Source organism: Urocampus carinirostris, chromosome 11, assembly GCF_059441175.1.
Source record: "Urocampus carinirostris isolate Australia breed hairy pipefish chromosome 11, RoL_Ucar_1.0, whole genome shotgun sequence".
In the NCBI taxonomy this organism is placed as follows: Eukaryota; Metazoa; Chordata; class Actinopteri; order Syngnathiformes; family Syngnathidae; genus Urocampus; species Urocampus carinirostris.
In genome coordinates, this window is record NC_142359.1 from 21,649,891 (window position 1) to 21,675,755 (window position 25,865).

Here is a 25,865-nt window from a genome sequence, read left to right on the forward strand (position 1 = left end):
ATTTGTCTTTAGTAATCCACAGAATAAGAGCTGTAATTTGAGCTGCCCAATAATAATTTCTAATATTGGGTAAATTCAAACCCCTGTATCTTCGGAAGCTAAAAGTGTTTTTCTATTTAATTTCTGGTTTCTTATTTTGCCATCGGAATGTTGATATTTATTCAACACTTTAAATGTAGAGCCCGAAATCAGAATAGGAAGATCCTGAAACAGAAATAACAGTCTTGGTCATGTGTTCATTCTAATAGTTTCTACCCTCCCAGTAAGGCTCCATTTCCTATCTTTCTAAATCCTTCTTAATTGTTTTCATCAGTTCCCCATAATTTGCATCAAACAGCTGTGTGGAATGTGGGGTAATGATCACCCCCACTATTTAAACCCTTTTTTTCGTCCATTTGAATTCAAATCTTTATATCACCTCTGTTGGACATTTTCCTGATCTCATCGTTGCTACTGATATGCTCTCATTAGTTAAATACACAGCGACTCCGTGTATTTTAAGGTTCTCCATCAGTGGTGGTAATGATAAAGGGGGCTCTTTCAACATTACTAACAAGTCATCTGCAAACGGCGATATTTTAGGCTCCTCTCCACCTGTCAGAACCCGAACAGACGGTAGACCCAAACGCGTAACGTTTTCACACCAAGCTTTTCTACGGAAGCGAAGCAGTCATGCAAGGTAACACAAACGCCAGCATTTCAGCGATCGCTGGCCAGAAGAAGCGGGGCAGAGAAGTCAGGCCAATAAGCAGTAAACAGCAAGCCAGCGATTCGGCGATCACTGGGCAGGAGAAGCGGGAAGCCCACGAGATCGGAGCGTGGTCGCAATGCTTAACAAGTAGAGTAATGGCATTCAATTTTGCTACGTCTTGGATTGAGTTTTTAGTTGAATTCTACAGGATTATTAAATTATTAAATAAAAGTAAACATGTGTGAAGCTCCATCAGGATTGCTGTCTATAAATCCTTCAGGGGAAAAAAACGCAGTTTTGTGCGATTACGCAATCACACTACGTCACGTGGCAATGTCGATTAGGTTTCGGTTAATCGTGCATCCCTAGGATCCATCTTCCTACATGTTAAGCCAATTTTAAATTGCTACTTATTTTGGCTTTAAGGGTTGAATTGTTATAACTTTTTGATCTGCTTTGAACTGAAATTGCCAACTTTCCTAATTTACATCTTTTTAGTTTGGCTTTGTTGCAATGGGGACAACTGTACCAAGACTATTTCACTCGACAACATGACCTCCCTTGAGGTTCCCTCTTTGCCTCCATCCACAAACACTAACCTGATTAGAGCCCCGCTGCTAAACATTCGACCTTTCATTACCCCTCTGCCGCATCTTTAAAAGTGAGCTCCGTCTAAAATGGAGGAACGTTGCTTCCTGTAGGGATCAAGGCCCACCGTTCGATGCGTGAAAGCTGGAAATCCGATAGACGCCCGCCAGTCATAACAGGGGACCAGAAAGCATGAATCAGCGCTCCCCATACAAACTGCCGACTCTGCAAAACTGCACAGTCGCTGCCTGCGAGTGGGGACAGCAAATGGACAGTATGGAGCTGAAGACCCCCAGGATGTGATTGATTGGTTGGGGAAATGGGCGGGGCCTTGTGCAGTCTAGTGCAATGTTTCAAAACTGAACGGGCCTTGGCAAAAAATGGTTAGAAAACTGAAAATAACCCGGGGTCAATTATTTTTCTTAACAGTCGATGGCGATAATTCCCAACAAATGGAAGTTGAATATGGCCCTTTCACAACACGGAAAAAGACCATTGAGCATGAAAAAACCTAGATACTGTAATCTTTTTGTCATGGTTAATGGGGACCGGAAACCTCGGCCATACATGAAGATCCACCAGATAGGACCCCCTTACCCTCCTTTGTAACATGGGCTCTGCCGGCCCCCTCTTGCATCAATAGTCAACAGGGGATAATGAATCGCAGCCATACGGGTGCTGTTCGTTTTAAGCGGAAAGTCACAAAAGAAACTCCCACACGTGACACAAATTTACTCTCATTGACCCCGCTGTCAGGAATACTGGATTGGGATAATGGATCACGGGCACGACCACTCATTTCATTTTAAGCTGGCCGGAACGAATGTGCGCTGTGCCGGTCTCTGCCGGTAACAAAATGTGATCAGATCGATGAGGTACAGTTCAGTTTTTGGTGGGGAGAACTGAGGAAGAGCCACCAGGCCCAACAAAAATATTCACCTTTTCATTTGATACTCTATCTTTTTATTTTTAAAGTTTTGGATTCCATCCAAAATGCAGCAAATTGAGCGTTGGAGGGAATAGTATTGTTAATGATTAAAGTTGTTTTGGTTTTGCTGGTCGATATTACTATATATTCTAGTAAGTCAAGTCATGTTTATTTGTATAGCCCTTAATCACAAAGAGTCTCAAAGGGCTGCACAGACCACAGATTATTGCAAACTACAAACTATTATTGCACCATCCGCTGATCTAAAACCTACATGAGGGCAAGGAAAAACTCAAAAACCTAAACTTAAGGAAAATGAAGAAACTTTGAGAAGGGACAGCACATGAGGTTTATTCTGGTTTAAACTGCCTTTTGTTCAATACATTTAAGAAGCCAAAATTCATTTTTGATTTGGGTCAGGGTTTGCAATTAGGGTGTGATTGTGGGTCACTAAGTCAATTTGAAAACCACTGGTCTAGTGCTTGGACAACAGGTGCAAAAAGCATGTACGGTTGTGGTTAATCAATCTGCCGCAGCAGAGACATCAACATTACAAAAGACTCTTCCCACCCCGGCCACCACCTTTTTGCCCTTTTGCCCGCTGGTTGGCGCTACAGGGCCCTTAAAACAAGAACTAACAGGCTTAGAAACAGCTTCTTCCCCAGGGCCATCACCACAATAAATAAGCGCACAAAACTGAAAATATATTTGCGGGTTTTTGTAGCTACAAAATGTTTATTGTACTACTTTTCTTTGCAGTATTGTTTTGATGCAGTATTATTTTTCATTGCACTCTAATGATAACTTAACTCTGTCTCCAAGCACTATGTTGTAAATATTTTTGCCTATTTTTTCTCAAGTCTTTCTTCATTTTCTTCAGTCTTATCTGTTTTTATCTTTAAAGTCTTTATTACATGTTTACCCATGTACCCATGCCATGTCTAATCTTGTTACATCAAATGTTTCACAAAGTTGATATCCATGACAATAAAGACAATGCTGGTCTACTAGTGATCGCTAGAGCCAAGAAGACATACGCAGGTTCGAGAGCGTTCTCCATTCGGGCCCCGGTGCTGTGGAATGCTCTGCCCACTGAGATTCGATCTGCAACCTCAGTGGAAATGTTTAAATCTAGGCTTAAAACACACTTCTATTCTATAGCATATGAATATTTGTGTGTTTTTATATTATATTAATATATTTTATGTTGACAATATCTGTATCATTTTTTATTGCAACATCCATTGCAGCCTGGTCATCTGGAAGGGGATTACCTCATGTGTGGTACCTTCTCAAGGTTTCATCATTTTCCTCATCATGTTGAGGTTTTTGAGTTTTTCCTTGCCCTTATGTAGATCAGGGGATGGCGTAGTAATAGTCTATGGTTTGCAATAATCTGTGGTCTGTGCAGCCCTTTGAGACTCTTTGTGATTAAGGGCTATACAAATAAATATCTCTTGACTTGACATTTCATCCATCCATCCATTATCCGCACCGTTTATCTTCAGTAGGATCACGGGGATGCCGGAGCCCATCCCAGTCATCTTGGGGCAGTGGGAAGGGGACACCCTGAACTGGTTGCCAGCCAATCACAGGGCACACAAAGAAAGACAACTCACTCGCTCATTCACACATAGGGACAATTTGAACCGTCCAATTCAGATTCAGATTCAGATCTACTTTATTGTCATTCTAGTACACGTGTATACAGAACGAAATGTCGATGCATCTGACCCCCACAGTTTCCTTGAATGTACAGATATAAATAAAGTTGTATTGTAATTGGCTACGTATAGTATTTTACCTTAGTGCAAGAAGAGTAGCTAACCAGATGTGCAAAATGGGCAGTCAGGTTAACAAGTCAGGTACACAGTAACATTAACACTGTAACAATAACGCTGTAATTACCATAGTGCAGAGAGCAATGTGCAATGAGTGGCAAGCTATAAAAAACTGCCAGTAGTGCAAAAAGTCAGATTAGCAACCGTTTAGATTTAAGTTAACTATATGTTAGATTGACCATTTAACAGTCTAATGGCCAGGGGGACTAGACTATTGCGGAGCCTGGTGGTCCTGCACCGCACACTGCAGAACCTCTTCCCAGAGGCTAGCAGAGTGAACAGTCCATGATGGGGGTGAGAGGGGTCCCCGGTAATGTTCTTAGCATGGGATAGGCAGCGCTTCTGGCCAATGTCCTGAATGGAGGGAAGTGTAGTCCCGATTATTTTCTCTGCTGTCCTCGTTACCCTCCTCACACTACCCCAGTCGGTAGCGCTGCAGCCTCCACACCACACAGAGATACAGCTGGTCAGGATACTCTCTATGGTGCCCCTGTAGAATGTGATGAGGGAGGGTGGGGGCAGGTGGGCTCTCCTCATCCTCCGCAGGAAGTACAGGCGCTGTTGTGCCCTCTTAACCAGTGATGCAGTGTTCACGGACCAGGTGAGTTTGTTTGTAATGTGCACCCCTAGGAACTTGATACTGCTGACAACCTCCACAGCCTTGTTGTTGATGCAAAGTGGGGCATGGTTGGGCTGGTTTTTCCTAAAGTCGACAATGATCTCTTTAGTTTTGTCAACATTCAGGACCAGGCTGTTGTCCCTGCACCAGCCCACCAACTGCTCCACCTCCTCTCTGTAGGCTAGGTCGTTGTCATCCCTGATGAGGCCCACCACTGTTGTGTCGTCAGCATACTTCACGATGTGGTTTGTGGCGGACCTAGGGACGCAGTCGTGTGTCATCAAGGTGAACAGCAAGGGGCTTAGGACGCAGCCTTGGGGGAGCCCGTGCTGAGGTAGATGACATCTGAACTGTTCTGACCTATCCGCACTGATTGGGGTCTGTCACAGAGGAAGTCCAGCAGCCAGTTCTGCAGGGGGGTGTTGAAACCCAGGAGTCTCATTTTGTCTACCAGATGTTGTGGGATGATGGTGTTGAATGCTGAACTGAAGTCCAGGAACAGCATCCGCACATGGGTGTTCTTCTCCTCTAGATGTGTCAGGCTCAGGTGAAGCGCAGAGGAGATGGCATCCCTGGTGGAGCGGTTTGTCCTGTAGGCAAACTGAAAGGGGTCGAATGAGGAGGGGAGACTGGAGGTGATGTGCTCTTTAACCAGTCTCTCAAAGCACTTCATTATGATAGGAGTCAGTGCAACGGGCCGGTAATCGTTGAATGATAAGATCTGGGGTTTCTTTGGCACTGGGATGATGTTGGCAAATTTGAAGCATGATGGTACTTTGGCTTGGTCTAGCGAGGTGTTGAAAATGTCTGTTAGTACACAAGCCAGCTGATCTGCGCACTCCCTAAGTACCCGCCCCGGAATGTTGTCCGGGCCTGGAGCCTTCCTTGTGTTGACCCTTCTCAGGGTCTTCCTCACGTCAGATGAGTCCAGGTGGAGTGCTCTTTCGTCCTGAATTAAACTGACAGGCATGTTTTTCGAATGTGGGAGAGACCTAAGTGCCCAAAGGAAACCCAAGCAAGCATGGGGAGAACATGCAAACTCCACACAGGAAGGCTGGTAACTGGATTTAATCTTATGAACTCAGAACTGTGCTGCAGAAGCGCTAACAACTCAACCGCCTAAAGACTAATGACCACCACGTAACAATTTTGCATGTTTTTCTGACTCTTGTAAGATTTGTTTACCTATTCTTTCTCAAATTATTCTAAAATGATATCTTATTATTTGTGATTATATTGCAGGGTGCAAGTATGCGTGCCACGCCTCCTGTCAAAGTCGGGTAACCCTTGACTGTCACCCTGCCGCAGTGGCGCCGGCAACATTGCCCGTCTCTCAGGACCAGCTCAACAACAATAACCACAACACGTCGCCATCAAATGTGAGTTCATTTAACTTAAATACTTTATAAAACACAATGGCAGTGATCCATTATGAGAAATTATCCATTTTTTAAGGCCCTGGTCGAAGTAAAAAGTATTAAAATTCTGCGTGGAATTCTTTCAAGGGGATAGTGTGTATTATTTTACCACTAGATGTTGCTGTATTGTGTAGTGCAACCAAACAATAGTGTTAAAAAGCACAAAGAAGGATAGTCAAAGTGACCATAATTTTTCTTCTCTTTTTTGGCCAAGCCATTAGACAGGTTTTTGAATACCCATAGCAAGATGGTGGACAATTACCGTAAATTCTGGACTATAGAGCACCCCTAGTTAAAACCCGCTTAAGTTTAGGAACAAAACTGAAATTTGTCTTTAAACAAGCCGCACCGGATTATAAGCAGCAGGCTTAAACAGCCATAAATATTAGCTAATTTACATTTATTTCTTAAATTTTAAACCCGGCGCACACCTCGCGTCAACTACGTAGGAAATTTGAATTCAACAGCGCTGGCTCCCCTGTTCTGTTTACGCCACGTGTTTTGGGGTCATGTCACCATTCAAGATGGCGATTAAGAAGAAGAGCACATACTTACTACAGTGCTGAAAGAAAGCACAAAGCAGGCTGCGTCGCATAAAACGCGAGCCCTATATTTTTAGATGACGGCGACCTGGTAACCCTACTGTGGAGAATAGTGCTGGATTGCTACACGGATGTGTCTTTTTGTGTTGTTGTCATTGGTGGTTACTGCAGTCATGGATCAGATTGCATTCACTTGTAAACGTTCCTCGAGGATTAAAAGAAACTTCGGCGATCCGACATTGACGCCAATGACAAGGAAAGGGAAGTGTAGCATTTTTGATGGATAACTTCCACTGCAATTTGGATATATAAATTGTATTCGGGAATTTATGGTATGTCTGCTCCCTCTGGGTCAGCCTCATGTTAAGTAAAATAATTTCTTGAACTGCGAGTATTTAAAAAATGCACTTTTATATCATAGTTCTTGTTTTTTTTTTTTTTTTTGCTTAATATTCAAATAAATACATATGAATTTTTAATGAATAAATATTTTACCAATTGGATGCGCTAAATAATACACGCTGTCTCTTTAAGTGAATGGGTTTTTGTCTTAGACTAAAATAATGTATAACTGCTATTGCGTCATATTTTTGGGAAATTGTGAGCAACATGCAAATAAAGGAGCAATCAAGCTGTTTTCATATGAAAATGGTTGTTTGTTGTTGTAACACTGCCAAAAGCCGCACGAGGGTGCTCTTTTCAAATGCAAAATGTTCCCCCTCAGTGGCAGCGCTTTCTTATTACGTCGCTAAATGCTGGGAAAGGAAATAGTGTTAAAATAATGTTTACGCAACACTGTGATAAGATGTTTACATGGAAATGTTTCTGCGTTTGTTCAATAAAGCATTTTTTGGGAAAAAAAAAACAAAACACGAAATTTAAAAAAATAAAATAAATGAATTGCCATACAGTACTGCAGTATTTCATAAAAAACTATAAAAGTTTTTGATTATGCATTTTAAATTACAATATAGGTCTGGTACTTATTTTAAGTAACATACTATACAGTATTGTATTTTATAATGTGCATGTGCAAATTTGTATTTTGCTGGTGGAAAACACAGAACTTCATTTAAATGAGCTCACATGCAGCCACTTATGTTTGCATGTACTGTAATTTTTGGAAGGGAGTGTTTGTGAGTCAGTGTGTGCTTCTGGTTGGTGTTACCGCACTTCAGGCATTACACAACACAAACGGGAAGATATGTTTGTATGAGAGATTGTGATCCTTACTTTCAACTTCACTACACAAAAATGATGACAACCTAAAGGAGCTTTTATTTATAGTAAATATTTACATGTCAGCTACCTTGTCGGGTCATATTGCTACATTGATTATGGGGATGGTTTGCTGCTTGATGAAATGGTCAGCTGAAATGTTTCTTTCACATTTGTGTGCAAGTTTGTGATTTTTAGAGTTCTGTCTCTTATAAAGCTTTTCCATATTGACCAAAATGTCAAGCGCGTGGGAACAATTAAAGGTCAATTTGTTCATTAGATTAAAAAAATGTACTTTTTTTATCCTAATGACTAAATTATATTAAGTGAGTAAAAACAGATAGGGCACTCTGTGTATGACATCCGATCTTGTACAAGCTGGTTATTGAAAGGCAGTCCACTGTAGTATTTGATTATGTGAGCCAAAAAAACGACACAGGCAAGTAAAAAAAAAACCTCCCATATGCAGATCAAGACTTGTTTATTTGTGACGCCCTTAATCACAAGGAGTTTCAAAGGGCTGCACAGACCACAGATTATTGCAAACTACAGACTATTATGACACCATCCCCTGATCTAAAACCTACACGAGGGCAAGGAAAAACGCAAAAAAGCTCAACATGAGGAAAATGAAGTAAATAGAATAATCAAAGATGGGAAATGAAGATGGGCGTCAAGGCCGCAGCATGGTTTCCTCGTCCGCAGCACAGTTCTCAAATCCAGCTACAAGCCTTGGTGTGCGGAGTTTGCATGTTCTCCTCGTTTTTGCGTGGGTTTCCTCTGGGCACGCCTGTTTCCTCCCCAAAACATGCATGTTGGGTTGATTCGCTGGTCCAAATTGTCCCTAGGTGTGACTGAGTTAGTTTTCTCTCTCTGTGTGCCCTGCGACTAACTGGCAACCAGTTCAGGGTGTCCCCTGCCCACTGCCCGAAGATGGCTGGGATGGGCTCTAGCACCCCCGTGACCCTCCTAAGGATTAGCAGTGTGGATAATGGATAGATAGGAAGTGAAGGTGGAGAGTGTCTAAATGTGGATATGCTGCATTTGTGAATAATCTGCTAACACAATGGCGTGAAGTCTAGTTTTGGGGGTTTGTAAAGACACTTCAAGGTACACATGAACTACTTAAACAAATATGGAAGGAATAATCTTTAAACAAATCATAATATTGAATTAAATTTAGTCTTTATTGTTATTGGTAACAACAAAATGACCATTGTTTGCAAAGAGATTAGACATTGCACTCCAAGATTAACACATAATCAAGACTTGAAAGAAAAACATAAGATAATATAATGTAAAAAGAAATAATCACAAATATTTTTCAGGTATGGTGGCACGGTGGCTGACTGGTTAGCGCATCTGCGGCACAGTTCTGAGTTCTTGTGATCTATCCAGTTACCAGTCTTCCTGTGCGGAGTTTGCATGTTCTCCCCGTGCTTGTGTGGGTTTCCTCCGTTCTCTCCGGTTTCTTCCCACATTCCTAAAACATGCATGTCAGATTAATTGACCTGTCCAAATTGTCCCTATGTAAGCAGGAGAGTTGTCTCTCTCTCTCTCTCTCTCTGTGTGCCCTGCAATTGGTTGGCAACCGGTTCAGGGTGTCCCCTGCCCACTGCCCGTAGACAGCTGGGATGGGCTCCAGCACCCCCGCGAACCAACTAAGGATAAGTGGTGCAGATAATGGAGGGATGGATGGATAGATATTCCAGTTAGTTGAGACTGGCCTAAGTTGTAAAAATAATGCAATGAATAGTGGTGCAATAACATTTAGCAGCAACGAAAATTCCCAAATAAGTATAATAGTCAACATATATTTTTCAGTTTTGCAGTTTAAGGTGGTGACAGCCCCTGAGAACAAACTGTCTCACTGCTCCTTCTCTCGTCTTTCGAGTCGAGTCATGTTTATTTGTCTAGCTCTTAATCACAATGAGTCTCAAAGGGCTGCACAGACTATAAACTACAGACTATTACTACACCATCCCCTGATCTAAAACCTACATGAGGGCAAGGAAAAACTCAAAAACCTCAACATGAGGTAAATGAAGAAACCTTGAGAAGGGACTGCACATGAGGTAATCCCCCTTCTAGAATGACCAGGCTGCAATGGATGTTGCATTAACAAACAATAAAATTACATATAAAATAATTAAAGTAAAATATAAAATTAAAATAAAATATTTTACTTAACACTTTCAAAAAGGAAAAGCCTGTAAACCATCATTCTGCTTCACCTTCTATTTTGTGTGCTTTTTGGGGATTTCTTTGGGGTGATGAGATTCATTTGCGATAAATGATGGTAAACTGAGCAAAGCCTGCAAGAACATGTCCCCCATTCATCACAGTGCATGCATTGTTGCCCTGTGTGTGTCAGACATGAATTATGGCAGACACTGAGAATAATCTTTGAGGATTAAGCAGGTCGCATGCGGGTCAGGGCAAACAAAGCTGCTTTTTTTTCTCTGGTTTTAACGGAAGACGCGTCCCGACTTTTTTGCAATCTAAATACTTTTCTTTTTTCCCCCTTGAATTTATGAATGCGATCATTGCATTTCAGTGACACACCTTTGCTAAAAATGTTTTTTTAATTCAAGTAAAATGTAATTTCTCCCTCTCATAAATGATGATTACTCCCAAGTTTGACAAGTGGTTAACATGACTTCTTCATTAGCCTTGGATTTGAGTTTGTGTAGGCTCGGCATTTGAGGACCATAGCCCGGCACTCGCTGGCTTATTCGCCAATCTGTAATCTCCTGGCAGATAATGTGGAGGTTGCCGCCAGCTGGTTTCCAGCTCACTCAGACATGTGGGTCATGCCGCTGAGCTTCCGTGCCAGGATTCCCCTCGGAGCTCCATTTTGTCTGCTAACCTGCTTCTGCCAACAGTTTTGCCACAAAACCTGCTTGATCCTTTACCACAGCTGTAATTTTTTTCCTGCTCTGTTTGAAAGAGAAACAATAGATCTCTATCGGGGTGGGACCCCGGGCTGAAGCGTGCACTTGCACGTATGTGATTTCTATCTCAAATCTGAGTTAAATGTTTGCCGGGTAAGGGAGTTGGGGGGAATACATTTGAAACTTCATAATATTCTAAACTAATCAAACTAAAATGAGAAAGTCTTTATGAGCCCACAAAGAGGAGTTTGCGCAAAGATCAAGAATGATTTTGTTTCAAGTCATCTTTATCTGTATAGCCCTTAATCACAAGGAGTCTCAAAGGAGTGCACAGACCACAGATTATTGCAAACCATAGACTATTATTACACTGTCCCACTGATCTAAAACCTACACGAGGGCAAGGAAAAACTCAAAAACCTTAACATGAGGAAAATGAAGAAACCTTGAGACATTCTTATTTACAAAAGACATGTCAGGAATGAGGCAAATCATATGGATCATGTCTCTTACCACTCCAAGCAAAATAGAAGGGAGAAATTAGTAATCAAAAACATGTTTGAATCATATATGTCAGAGTCAATGTGGGTTCTATATGGTCCTTGAGATGATCTTGATATATTATTGTATCATACACCAGAAACCTTTGTGCATCCATTTTACTGTATGTTACTACTCGGAGAAAGGGTTCTTTATGATTAATAGGTATTCCCACAATAGTCAAAACCAGCAAAGTAAGTCAAGTCATGTTTATTTGTGACACCCTTAATCACAAAGAGTGTCAAAGGGCTTCACCGACCACAGATTTTCGCAAACCACAGATTATTATTACACCGTCCCCTGATCTAAAACCTACATGAGAGCAAGAAAATCTCAAAAACCTCAACATGGTGAAAATGAAGAAACCTTGAGAAGGGACCGAACATGAGTTAATCCCCCTTCCAGGATGATCAGGCTGCAATGGACGTTGCAATAACAAATAATACACAGATATTGTCAACATAAAATATAAGTTATTCATATGCTATGGAATGGAAGTGTGTTTTAAGCCTAGATTTAAACATTTCCACTGAAGTTTCAGATCGAATTTCAGGGGGAAGATTACTACACCATCCCCTGATCTAAAACCTACATGACAGCAGAAACATTTACTTATTTATTAGATGCCGGTAACATGTACAGTATTATATATGACTGTAATTAGATAAGTAATATAGATCTACAAATAAAAACCCAGGAAACAGAATCGCAGTTGAATGAATGGACTTTATTGGGATGATTCAAAAGTGGATCCACATTGAAGGGCTTCTCGCTTTTAGTGTAAGAAATCTGGCTTTGGTAAGATACAGACTCGGCAGGGGTGGCTTGTGAGAGTAGTTACTTATGTAGCAACAGCAGTAGGCCGGACTTGCAGTCTCTACCCGGACACAATAACAATCCACGGAGCATCCGCTGGTGATCAGCATTTCTTTGCGCTCTTCGAATCTTCCTCAGCGTCCAATTTAATTGATGAATTTCTTTTCAGTGCGAAGAGCTGCTAAAACACTAGCTGTCGTCGTGCTTTGCAGATAGTTTTTGGGTGGACAGATTGACTTTTGAGCCCCTGTTTGACTGACAGCATTCACCAGCCTATCACAGTCACGCACATAGACAGACATGCCCACCCAACAAATACACGAGCATACACAGCCCTCGGCAACCCGCCCCCCGTGATAGCATTTGCTGTGTGTTGCCTGCTGCAGAACACAATGCACGATGAAGTATCGAAACCTCAAAAATTAAACTGCGAAGGATTACTGTATAGGCTTCTGGTGGTGCCGGAATAATATTGGCTTTATTTTTGTTCTTAATTATAATTTGACACTTCTGTTTGAATATTTAAAATATTAACATTTTTTTAACTCAACAAAAACATGAAATTCAGACTAATGAGTGCAAAATTGTTTTTCTTGCTCCTCATGTGTCAACTACCGTTTGCTTAGTGTTATGATACCATCAATCCTAGACTGGCGTGTTTCAAAATTAAATAGCTGATTTAGGGAAATATCATGGCCTTAACCTTTCTCTATATTTGTATGTTTTCACTTTCACACAAAGTTATCCCAAAAATAAAGCTAAATGTTGCTTTTTTTTGTAACTGGCATTTTTAGCTTGCTTCCACGATGCATGTATTTATGATCCCCCACCACATGAATATGGGCTGCAGCTAAGGCTGTCGTTCGCCAGGACTTCGACATTCCTCCATATCTTTGAACATGCCGCGCCACAAATTTCGGATCGTTGGGTTGAGATACGTAAATCAAGTCAACAAAGATCCTTTGAGGATGGACTTTTTAAATCCTCTTGAGACGTTTTGGCTCAAGATCTTTTAGTTAGACAGCACCTGGAAGTGCAAACTTGAAGCGTGCTAGCTTTGTTCTAGCTTGATTCAAGGATAATAATCAACTGTCCCGAATAACAAGTGACACCAAATTGGACCCTTTTTAGTGCCTGGATTCTTTTATCGCTACGATCTGAAGTAATGATTTGGTACTCGCGATTGTAGCGACAGTTAACGATCAGGAACATGAAATTAAAGGGACACTGCGTGATATTCGACCACCGAAAATGATTGCTGGAAGCACGATGAAGAACACAAACTACGTATCCTCAAAGCGACCTAACGGCACCATTTTCCATCCCTAGCCTTTCATAAATTTTATTTATCTTTTTATGGTAACTTTAGCATCAAGATGGTGGACAATCATGTCAGCTCCCGAAAGGTGAGCCTCATGTAATGTAAAATATACACAAATGTAATGCACGTTTATTTAATAGTTCGTGTATTTTTGCTTATTATTCAAGTCAATCATTTAAAAAAAAAATTCTACCCGCCCGTTCCTGTTTTCCCCGTTTGTCTCCTGCTGCGACCTGTATTTGACCCCGACCATGTTTGCTTTCCCGTGCCGGCTTTCGACCCGTTTTTGATCCTGACCACGTTTTTGCTCTCCTGTCCCGGCTATCGACCTGTTTTTTCCCGTCCTTGACACCGCCATCTCCCGTTCCGGAAGATCCACTCCCGCATTCAAAACACGATCCGATTGTGTGAACGGCTTGCTTCCCGCGTCCAGTGAGCACCGGATCGCGGGCGCTGCCCTTCATTTTTCTATAAATAAACTTGTGAGAAACTTTACGCGATTGAGTCTACCCTTTGTTCTGTACGTGACAGAAAAATATTTAGTTGGGATTCAACCGTATTTCTTGAAAATATCTGTCGTTTTTCTGCAGAGGGAATGTCATGTATTAATGGTTTCGGTATTTATACAACAAAATCAGGTTTATCTGATGATGTCTCACAATTTTTGTCAGGTTACATTTTAAGTAAGTAATACAGAGGCTGCCTTGCGACTGGCTGGCAACCAGTTCAGGGTGTCCCCTGCCCACTGCCCGAAGATGCCTGGGATAGGCTCCAGCACCCCAGCAACCCTAGTGAGGATAAGCGTTGCAGATAATGGATGGATGGATAATACATGGGGCCCCTAAAAACAACAATGTGGTCGAATTAAAGCATGCTTGTGTGGACTTAGATCTTTTAAAATGAAAGTGGGTTAAGAGGCAAAAAATGTGTTCTGCTTGTTAATAAAAATCCCCACTTTAAATCTTGATATTATGAGATACTCTTCCTGCTGTTTCTCAGCTTTTAAAGCTGAGGTAAACCTGACGAGTTTATAGTTTAGTAGACACTCAAAAAAGGAGAGAATACATCGATGGATTTTAAACGTGCAAGGACAACAGAAGTGGACCCAAACCTCAGATATGAAATTTAACCTGTTCTTAAAACCCTCCCCTGAGCCCTTAAAAAAAATCTCTGAGGTTACAAAAACAAATCCACCCTTATGGGTTTGGAGATCAAAAACAGCAACATGATTGGTCGATAGTGACAATGATGTAACCAGTTCATAACAGTCTAAACAACAAACAACAGTGATGTCCAAATAACAAAATGGCATCCTATGCAATTTCCTTTACAGGTGTGCAATGCCAAAAAAATCTTCTCAAAACCCAAAGTATTTCTTTGTACAACCGTAGCGTGTAATACTCAACATTTTAGAGTGACTTAGGATCAAGTATCGGTACTGTTACACGCCCCTGCCCCTCAATGCCGAGGCGCAGCTCATCTCTGAAAAGCGGGACGATGCTTTACACTGCAAAACAATGGCGACCAGATGATGAAGTTCCTTTAGCATTCTCCATTTGGGCCCCAATGTTGTGGAATGCTCTTTCCCCGGAGATTCAATCTGCAACCTCGGCGGAACTGGTGTATGCTGTCAGCTTAAAACACAATTCTATTCTATAGCTTATGAATAACCTATGTTTCCTGTTGACAATAGCTGTGTATTATTGGTTATTGTGATATCCATTGCAGCCCGTTCATCCTGGAAGGGGAAATACCTCATGTGCGGTCCCTTCTCAAGGTTTCTTTATTTTCCTCATGTTGAGATTTTTGAGTTTTTCCTTGCCCTCATGTAGGTTTTAGATCAGGGGATGCTGTAATAATAGTCTGTGGTTTGCAATAATCTATGCAGCCCTTTAAGACTCCTCGTGATTAAGGGTTATACAAATTAACATAACTTAACTTTATCTGAGTGAGATCAGAAGGCTTCTTCTGCCATTACTAACTACGGAAACAGTAATGTTTTACGTGGGGCAGCAAACCCCTACTCAAAAAACAGCCTGGAGAGGAATAGGTGCTGCCAGGCTGTACTTGCCCGAGACACACCACAGGAAGTGCTGTTCTTACGAACCTGATGATTAAGGTATCTGTAATCTGTGAACTAGTCTTAAAATTCCATTTTGTGTTTGAAATCAAGTTTTAAAAGCAATATTCACCTGTTGGTCGTTAGCTGAAGCTGGAGTGTTAGTGGTGTTTTCTCCGATTGCATGTCTTCTCAAAATGTCAGCTTCTGGAGAAGAACACAATCATTACACTTTTTAACTTATGTTCTCCACATACAACCCCTAGCAAAGAGTATGGAATCAGTCTTTGACAAGTACAAACTCTGATAAAAAGTATGATAAAATAATGAGGTTCTTCAAAAGTGCAACGCCTTGGCATTCTGTGGTGTTGTGGTGCTTCGTAAATGCTACTTTTATAGACAAAGCACAGGGAAAGAAATATGGAATCATTAAAAACAGACAAAGAAAAAACAATCAAAACATATCACTAGTATTTGGTTGCACCACCTGTGGCTTCTATGACAGCTTGCAGTCTCTGAGGCATGGACTAAGAGTGACGGACATTATTCTTCATCAATCTGGTGCCAACTCTCTTTGATTGCAGTTGCCAGATCATCTTCGCAGGTCTGAGCTTGGCCGAGGACAATTTTTTTCAATTTCCACTGCAGGTTTTCACTTGGGTGGAGATCTGGGCTAATTGCAACCTATGACATTGACTGGATGTGTCTTTCTCCAAGGCATGCTTTCACAGTTTTTGGATACTTTTTCCTCAGAATGAAGTGATTCCATATTTATTTCCCTGTACTCTCTCTATAAAAGTAACATTTACTGACCATTGCAATGTTTTTTCTTCATTTATTTCAGCGTTTCTGAATGCCAACATGTTTCACTTTGGAATGACTTTACGATTGTTTGTGATCTGAGTTTTTTTCTACAGAATAAATTGTCTGAGAGAGGGCTTGCCCAAGACTTGTGATTCCATACTTTTTTGCTAGGGGTTGTAGAATATGAATTCAAACTTCAAGGTTCTATTGTTAAGGACCTATAAGACATTTGTTTTGTTGGAAATCCCTTGGGTTGACTTCTGGTTGAAAGCTGCAATCAGGCAAAGACACAGGCGAACACGCTTTGTTTTTAAATAACAGAAGAACACGTATACCCTCGGACACTCCTTCACGTTCAAAGACAGAAATGATGGTCTCTTCTGGTTTGTATTGTGTGGGTAAAGGTCACATACAAGGTCTGCTTATCTAAAGCGTGCGTGTGCCTACAAGTGAGCGTCTGGGGCTGTGTCTGTTGGGTTTGTTTAAAAAACAAAAACCATTGATGGTGGTTTGGCTGCCCCTTTTGTGCCACGTTTATTTCGGGAGCGTTCAAACGAAAGCATGTCTGTCTAAACATCTCTTCGGGAGATGCTGGCGTTTTTAGTCTAAACTCAGATTCGGTTCCATGGCTGAACTTGCTAAACCAGTGTTTTTGTGGCTTCTATTACACCTGTGTGGTTTCCTCCAATGTTTTCAATAAAAGCCTCAAGTCTGCCTCATAAGAAAGACTCCTATTCAGCCCTGATTCAGATCCGATTTTGACATTGGAGTCAGCATAATTTCATAGAGTAAGAAAACGTGGTTGTAGTCCTCTGTAATGGAGTGCATGCAAGTGTTAATATTCAGCACAGCTGGGACAAACTGCTGCTGACCTTTTATTTTAAGAATGTGGGTAACCGTATTCCGCTCTGGTGTGTGCGTTTCAAGACCTTGTGAATATTCAGAGTGACACTGAACTCGCCTGATGGATCAGATTCCAAGCAAGACTTTTTGCGTCACCACCGGCCTTTTTTGCTAGATACTATTCACTTTACATTTCGTTTGTTGGTTTTTCATTTAGAATGCTTTCGTATGATCACTCACATAACCCAATATACTTAATGTGAGTACTGAGTAACACTTATAATTCAAATCATTTTTATCCCCCTGTGTGTTACGATTCATGATTTTAACCAAACCAAATCTTTCAACTACTGTTCGGGGTACATAAATGTGCCGTGAGACTTTGTCTAGTGTCAAGTCAAGTCATGTTTATTTGTATAGCCCTTAATCACAAGTCTCAAAGGGCTGCGCAGACCACCGATTATTAAAAACCACCGACTATTATGACACTGTCCCACTGATCTAAAACCTACATGAGGGCAAGGAAAAACACAAAAACCTCAAGGAGGAAAAATGAAGAAACCTTGAGAAGAGACCACAAATGAGGCAATCCCCTTCCAGGATGACCAGGCTGTAATGGATATTGCAATAACAAATAATACACAGATATTGTCAACATACAATACAGGTTATTTATATGCTATAGAATGGAATTGTTTTTTAAGCTTAGATTTAAACATTTCCACTGAGGTTGCAGATCAAGTCTCAAGGGAAAGAGCATTCCACAGCACTGGGGCCCGAATGGTGAACGCTCTTGAACCTGCGGATCTCTTCTTGGCTCTTGGGATCACTAGTAGACCAGCGTTTTTAGAGCGAAGGCTTGGGACTGGAACATAGGGGTATATTAAATCTTAAAGATATGAGGGAGCAAGTCCATGCATGATTTGGTATAATACCAACAGAACCTTAAATCACCTCCTTAAGCTAACAGGGAGCCAATGCAGGTTAGCTAAAATCAGGGTAATGTGATCAAACTTTCTTGTCTTAGTTAAAAGCCTCGCTGCAGCATTTTCTACCAGCTGAAGGCTCTTGATTTGGACTTTTGGAGACCGGAGAGTAGTGCATTACAGTAATCGAGACGAGAGGTAACAAACGCGTGAATCAGAATCTCCGCATCCGACTGAGACCGCAAAGGGCGGATTTTAGCAATGTTGCGAAGATGGGAAAAAGCTGTTTTAGTAATATTCTTCACGTGTGTTTGAAAGGACAGATCGGGGTCAAATAGGACACCTAAATTTTAGACTGAGTTACTCTGGGTGACATAACATTTGGCAATGTTCAGAGACGATTTTAAGAAAACAAGTCACGGCATTTAGATGGACCAATAACTAGCATTTGGGTCTTTTCAGAGTTAAGGCGCAAGAAGTTGAGTGACATCCATTCTTTTTTCTCAGTGAGGCAGCCCTCCAAATTTCCACAGTTTAGTGTGGCAGATTCCTCCATCGGAAGATATAGTTGAGTGTCATCTGCGTAGCAATGGAAACTGATATTATACTTGCGGATAATATCACCTAATGGAAGCATGTAAATGCTGAAAAGAAGGAGGCCAAGTAGTGTGCCGCTTGTAGAGGAAAAAAAAAGCCTTGCCATTGTTCGGAATCTTTGCCTTCTTACAGTGATCAGACAAGTAACTGAAACATTTATTCACATCAATAGGTGGCAGCAGATAATTATGTTTCTACATACCAATTATCTGCTCATGGGGTAGTGCAGTATATTTAGTCACTTGTTGCGTTTAAATTTATCCAACAAAATACATCAAATAAAGTAAAAATCCAAATATTTTCCTGTTTTTTAACTTAAAAAAAAACCCTGACAATAATCAAAACTTGGTAAACTATTTCCCCCACTCATTAAGTTTCATTTTTGTCATTTTTCTCAAAAATTGATAAAATTAAGAACTTGAAAGGTTAAAATCTAAGTTAAATCTCAGTTAAATCTAGCAGTGTACCATCAGGGCCCGCAAGACCTTCTTTGCCGGTCTAAAAAAAATATCTGCATCATGTGATATAATTATATTTTGTCAATGAATACTTATTAAATCATTCCAAATTGTCTGTCAGCTTCCTTTCATTTATTCCCCCTGGCTGTGCTGCTTCCAGATGTGTGCCTTTACATTGAAGCATTTAACGAATCACTTTTTAGCCATTACTTGTTGCCAGGGTCACTAATCTACCCACAGGCCTTCACGAGCAGATTTGCAAGCCCTGAGACATAAGTGACGATGAAACTGTTGGTTTGGCCACTCACATTTCAAGTTGGTGACACCAAGGCCTGCTAAAAGGCGTAAGGACGCTTCAGCATGGGCGTGGTTATGCTGCCAAGTCTAACATTTGTTCTTTTACTATATTATAATAGTTTTTTTTTCACTCTACAATGGACTTTTAACTCATTTAAACCTAGAACTTTTTTATACTAAGCAACTTTGATGTCAAGCAACTCAGAATATCTGAAAAATACACAAGAAAATGGTAATAAAAGATACTTTTCAGTGAAACAACAAATAAACTATGAAATACAAGAATACTGTAAACTTCACATTTTGTCAAATAAAATACATTATCTCTGAAAAACACAAGAAACATAAATTAAAATATTTACAAATGTACCAAAAAATTCACAACACTTTGAACCCTTTTTTAATACTAAACAAATTCAAAAACAAGACAGAATCCCGAAAAAAAAAACATTGACACAAGAAAAAAAGCATCTCGTAGGGAACCCGGTGTTGATAAGCCAGCTCATGTCGTTCACTTCCAAGAGCCAGCTCATAGAGCAGATCTGTTTGCAAACACTGCAACTCTTAAGCCCATCACTAAAGGCTTATGTGGGAAATACACGGCCCACCATTGGTGGAATCCGAAATCAACCAAAATAAATCCTCAGCTCTTGTGCTATGACGACCACAAAAGAAAATCTGTATAAAGTACTGTAAATTCAAACATGATGATCTTAGGTTTAAAAAATGAACTAACATTAAAGTAGTTCTTAAACATGTTTGTGCCTTTTAATAAACATAAGATGTGCCTTGACTCAAAAAAGGAGAAACACTGATCTTGTTTGTTCTTTGGTCGCATTTACAAAAGTATTCCATAGACAGGGTTGGGTAGGGTTACTTTAACTTGATTACTTTCGATTACTTTTGGATTACTCCAATACCAAATATGCTAATAAAAGACAAAAGAAACTAAATATGAATAGAATTACTTAATTTTGTGCAGGCTTGGGGAGTAACTGAATACATGGAACGGCAAAAATGATGTTGGCGAGCTGTTTGGATTTATTTTCATTTTCTTTCTGTCGCATTTTATGTTAGTTTTGCCGGAGATCAAAGAGATCAAAGCCAGGAGAGAAAGCTTACCACGTGTTGTGAGTCATAAAATTATTCATATTTAGTTTGTTTTGTCTTTTATTAGCATATTTGGTATTGGAGTAATCCAAAAGTAATCGAAAGTAATCAAGTTAAAGTAACCCTACCCAACCCTGTCCATAGACTATTTTGAATATGTATTTAAAATGTGTTTTTAATGTTTAGGATAAAGATTTTAATAAATTAGAATGAGTAAAAATGTACACCAGCGATTCGAGTGCTGATTGGTTATCCGTCCTGTCTTCGGTAGGACTTCCTTACTTGTTTACTATTGGCTAGTTTACAAAGAGCTCTCGTAGAGGGCGCGGCCTCACTGTATACCTCCCCCGGCGTCTGGTCCTAACAGTCGGCGTGAACTGTCCCAATGCTCCTCGCGTCGGTAAAATCCCAACTTTCCGAAGGTACTTTTATTTCAAAGTACACAAAGTCGAACTAGGTTCATACGTTTTGGTGTTATAACGAACAAATGTACTTTTTCTTTCAAGAATGGGGACGGTTAAATGATTAGCGGAGCGACTGGCTTGGAAAGCGGAAATGATCCCCTTAAGAAACAACTGTCGACCTAAGACAACCATTGAAACCACGCCGAAAAACAATGTGGTTGGTTTTTTAAATTGAACCGCGACTTATTTTTCCCAGCCCGTATTTTCATGCGGGCGAGTTGGAGACGAGAAGTTTATCCTCACCAATGCCGTGGAATAGCACCATGAGCAGTGGCTACAGCAGCTTGGAGGACGACTCCGAGGAATATTTTGTCACGGCCAGGACTTCATTTTTCAACAAACCTTTGGGCAAAGTCTCGGAGAGCAAGGTAAAGATGAAAGAGTACCAACACAGACCCCGTGTAAAGTGCTTTGATGTGTATTCTAAGATGGCAAACTTCACACGCCACCATTCGAAAAATGACTTAAAATAAAGAGTTGCTCCACCTGTTCTTGCCTTTCACCCACTCCCCCTCCTATAATTTTGGAGCAATGAAGTCATAAACATGACCAAAATATTAACGAATTCCTATCACTTACACTATTTCTAACAGTGATTTTTTTTTCCAAAATATCTAACAAGTCAATTATAAAAGGTCAATGACTATTATTGAACACCTAGTCGAAAAATACGCAATTCCTTAAAATATACCCTAATATAGATATAAACAAAAAGAAAACATGCATGAACCACCATAAATGTGTGCCGGGTGATAACTTTGGGTCTATTTTCCATAACACAAGCCTAACTTAAGGCTGGCCATTATTGTTGGCTGTCTTGCTACTAAAGGTACCTAAAATCCTAGCAAGTCTCGGCAAAAAATATATGAAAAATGGCGAAGTATGGTACCTGCGGGTTTCCGTAGTTTTTTATTCTTCCTAGTGCTTTTTAGCACTTGTTTTTGATTGCACGACCATATATAGAATAGAATATACCTTTATTATCATAGTTACAAAATGGGTTGAAAATATTGTGACAACAACATTGGACGTGGCACTCCAGTTTCACATTTTACTGAGAGAATAATGATAAAAAAAGATAATTTACACAATATTTACATAAGAAAGTGTGGGTATGTAGAGGCAGAAGATATTTACATTGGGTGTTTACATACAGGGCAGCCCCCACATTCCCCCCAAAAAATGCATGTCTGGTTAATTGTCCCTAGGTGTGTATGAGCGAGCGAATTGTCTGTCCCTGTGTGCCCTGGGACTGGCCGGCAACCACTTTGGGGTGTCCCCTGCCCACAGTCCCGGGACGGCTGGGATGAGCTCCACTGCCCCCATGATCCTACTGAGGATAACCGGTGCAGATAATGGATGGATGGATCGATGTTTACATACAGTTTTGGGATCGTATTAGTTCAATATGCGGTAGTGCAGGGACATCTATTTGTAATCACCAACTGCCTTAATGATTGTTAAGGTGCCGTTTGGAATAAAATGATCCAAGTTTTCAGAATATCAGCTTCAGAACAATTGATATTTGTCAATTTGAATTCTAATATGTTTTTTTTTGTTTTGATGAAACATAAATTATTGTTGTTCATAGATTGAAATTAAACAAATATGCTGATTTCGGTAACAAATTGTGTTGGTCAAAACATGGTAAATTCCAAGTTGTTCCAACCATCCTTTATATCACCCAGCCTACTTATGTTGGTGTTTCAAAAATTGTTGAATGGTTTTAGTGTCTCGTAAAAAAAAGCTTATTTAGGACGTGCACGCTTTCGACACAACTTCATCAATTTGCTTATAGTTTGGAAACCAATGATCAACATATTTGGCTATTATCTGACATAGTATGAATGAGGGCTGCGCCATCTGGTCCAAAAACTAGATTTACAATTTTTAGTCCTTCTCCACCAGTACTATTTGTGATCAACTTTAAACAATAAGCCCTGGTAAACAAACATTTGATTTAAGAAAGCTTCATTAATTACTGGTTAACTATTCAGACAATAGTCGCTGTATTTCAGTTTGAGTGCAAATGTAACAGTAGCTTGTAGCAAACTTGCTTGAACACTGTAATTGAGCTTTGGTAATTTAAAATCAACTCTTAGTCTTTCTTGTTTTATTAATCAATTTCACAATTAAGCAAGCTTTACAGTTCTCACATTCAAACGCGATAAAGTAGTACATGTACCAGCCCTAGTTTGTACCAAGCCAGAAACGACATACCGTATTTTCCGCACTATAAGGCGCACCTAAAAGTCTTATTTTTTTTCAAAAGCTGACCATGCGCCTTATAACACAGTGCGCCTTATATATGGCTCAATATTAAATTCGCAAGGTCTCGCAACTACGAGAAACAGCCGCCGACTCCATTTTTCGCGCTGTGCATACTGGGAAATATTAAACGATTGGTAGTTGCCGGGGCTCGTGTTGTATTTGTTTACTAAGTGGCAAAATGGCTACCCCATTAAACTGCTTAATTCATATTCAACAAATACAGTATTTGTCTGAATCCAGGGTTTTGACTGGTGAAGATGTAAAGCACAATTTACCTTAAACAAACGCAGAATTATTCAGAATGTCACGTTTGACAGAGAGAGAGAGAGAGAGCGAGAGAGAGAGAGAGAGCGAGATTCTCTTTCATACGTGCATTTGTATAAAAAACGGCTCCTGATAAGAGACACGCGTACAACGCCGAGTTTAAACTCAAAGCGATCAGTCACGCAGCACAACACGGCAATAGAGCGGCAGCGAGAGAGTTAAACTTAAATGAATCGATGGTACGGAAGTGGAGAAAGGATGAAGATAAGCTCCGCCAAGTAAGGAAAACTCAACAAAGTTTCCGTGGCAATAAAGCAAGATGGCCAGAGTTAGAGGAGACACTTGAACAGTGGGTTGTTCAACAAAGAGCGGCAAGCAGAAGTGTCAGTACGATAACTATACGTATGAAGGCAACAGCGCTGGCACAAAAACACCGGACGTGTTGGATGGCCCATTCACTGAGATATGGTCAATTCGAACACAGCAGAAGAAGAATTCGAGGGATTCGTCGATGAGGAGCTTATAGAGTGATCTTTGTTTTTCTTTTGTGTGTTTACGTTTTACATTTTACAGTTATTATGTTATTGCTTTGCACTCGTTGTTTTTGCACATTACGAGTGTCACTTTATTGCGATTGCACTAACGTTTCATTTAAAATAACAGTATCAGACGTTTTTTTCTTTGCGTGTTGACTAAATGGACAAAAAATAAAATGATATGTCGATGTTGTTCAAAGATGTCAAAGATGTGTCACGAAAATGCTTTACCTCAGAGAAAATAATAGAACGGCTGTTTATTTATTTTGGGAGTGAATGGAGTTGTGGAAAGCTTGTTTGTTAATAAAGTTTGACCTTTTTGAATTTTTTGTTGACATTCCCTTGAGCGTGGCAACATCTAGAGGTTGCATAACGTAACTACATTCTCTACTGTAGTCAAGTCGTCACATTTATTTACCGTAAATAGCCCTTAATCCCAAAAATGTCTCGAAGGACTGCACAGGATTACAATTACAAAATTGCACAATTACCTGATCTTAAACCAGCATGCACTTATAGCGCCTTATAATGGGGTGCGTCTTATGTATGGCATAAGTTTTAAAATATATCATTCATTGAAGGTGCGCCTTATAACATGGTGCGCCATATAGTGCGGAAAATACAGTAATTATGAATTTGTTTTCTTTCAATTGAAGTGTTTTAAAATGCATGTATGAATTGAAAAGATGTTTATTTGTTTATTCAATAATATAATTAACAGATTAATGTATTTTTTTACCCCCTTAACGTTCCGATGACGGCCTGCCAGCAGGCCGTCAGACTGTAGATAACGAAAGTTGTGTCTTCACAATGTCACCAGTCACTCAAAAATGTCATGCCACATATCATTGTAAAGCTTACACTCTTGGAATTCAAGATATGATGACCACTTCAAAATATACCCATCACAGAGACCTCACGATCAGTCCGAAACAGGATACCCCAAAATTATAAAACCAGCATAGGTCACCAATACCGTCCTCTCCTAGTCACTTAATTTTCTGCAAACATGGACTCGTTATTGCAGAGACTGTCCAATGAATCCAACCGTGTTAAATATTCACTCCAAAACACGATAATGTTGACAGATTTAAAAAAAAATCCACCCAAAAGTATTCCTGCATTAATTGACCATCCTTGTTCTAATCATTTAGTTTTGCTCCATAATTCTCCTTTAAATATAAACAGACTAGTCAGATGATTTCCAATATGGCCGTTAGCCTCTGACTTTTTGATTAACAGTACACCACTCTGCCAATTGCAAACTTTTTTTCACAGTCCTTGGCCTTCGATAACCTATGGGGCCTGCAAAAATATTAGAGCCGTAAACTGGTCGTCTGTAAATGGCCACTTTCAGAATTGCTCTGACATACCTTTAGAAAAAATTTGTATAATACAACGTTTAGTATTTTTCAGAATGTAATCAAATTTGAATTGAGACCAGGTGAGGCTTCATGCTATTGTCTGAGGTGTTTTTCAGCTAAGATGACTATGCTACACTCTTTTGCAGGTATGTGATTGCAAAAAAAAAAAATCAGGCAAGACTAAAAACCTATTTATGTGTGTTACAACTTGGATTACTCCATGTCGGTAGCACTTGCAGGTAGCATATCAGTTTGGGACAAAACGTCAGAGTGTTACCTTTCAAGACAGACTAAAACTGTCCATATTCTCCAAACGGTTCAAGAACAGCATTTAATTTTACTACGTCTTTGATTAAATTTTTAGGCGAATTTTACATGAACGTTAGGGGGTTATATCATAATTTTTCGAAGCCCCGAAATGGAAATGATGAACGATTCAGTTAGGAATGTGAGCAT

The 25,865-nt window shown here is 40.2% G+C and overlaps 1 protein-coding gene across 1 annotated transcript in view; it reads left to right on the forward strand.

Annotated features, from left to right (window-relative positions):
• Window positions 1-25,865, forward strand: part of rassf3 (Ras association domain family member 3) — a 47,893-nt gene that overhangs the window by 7,078 nt on the left and 14,950 nt on the right. Inside the window, exon 2 of the mRNA XM_088348736.1 lies at window positions 5,910-6,046. Within this exon, the coding sequence (XP_088204862.1) occupies window positions 5,910-6,046 (137 nt within the window). The remainder of the gene's footprint in view (window positions 1-5,909; window positions 6,047-25,865) is intronic.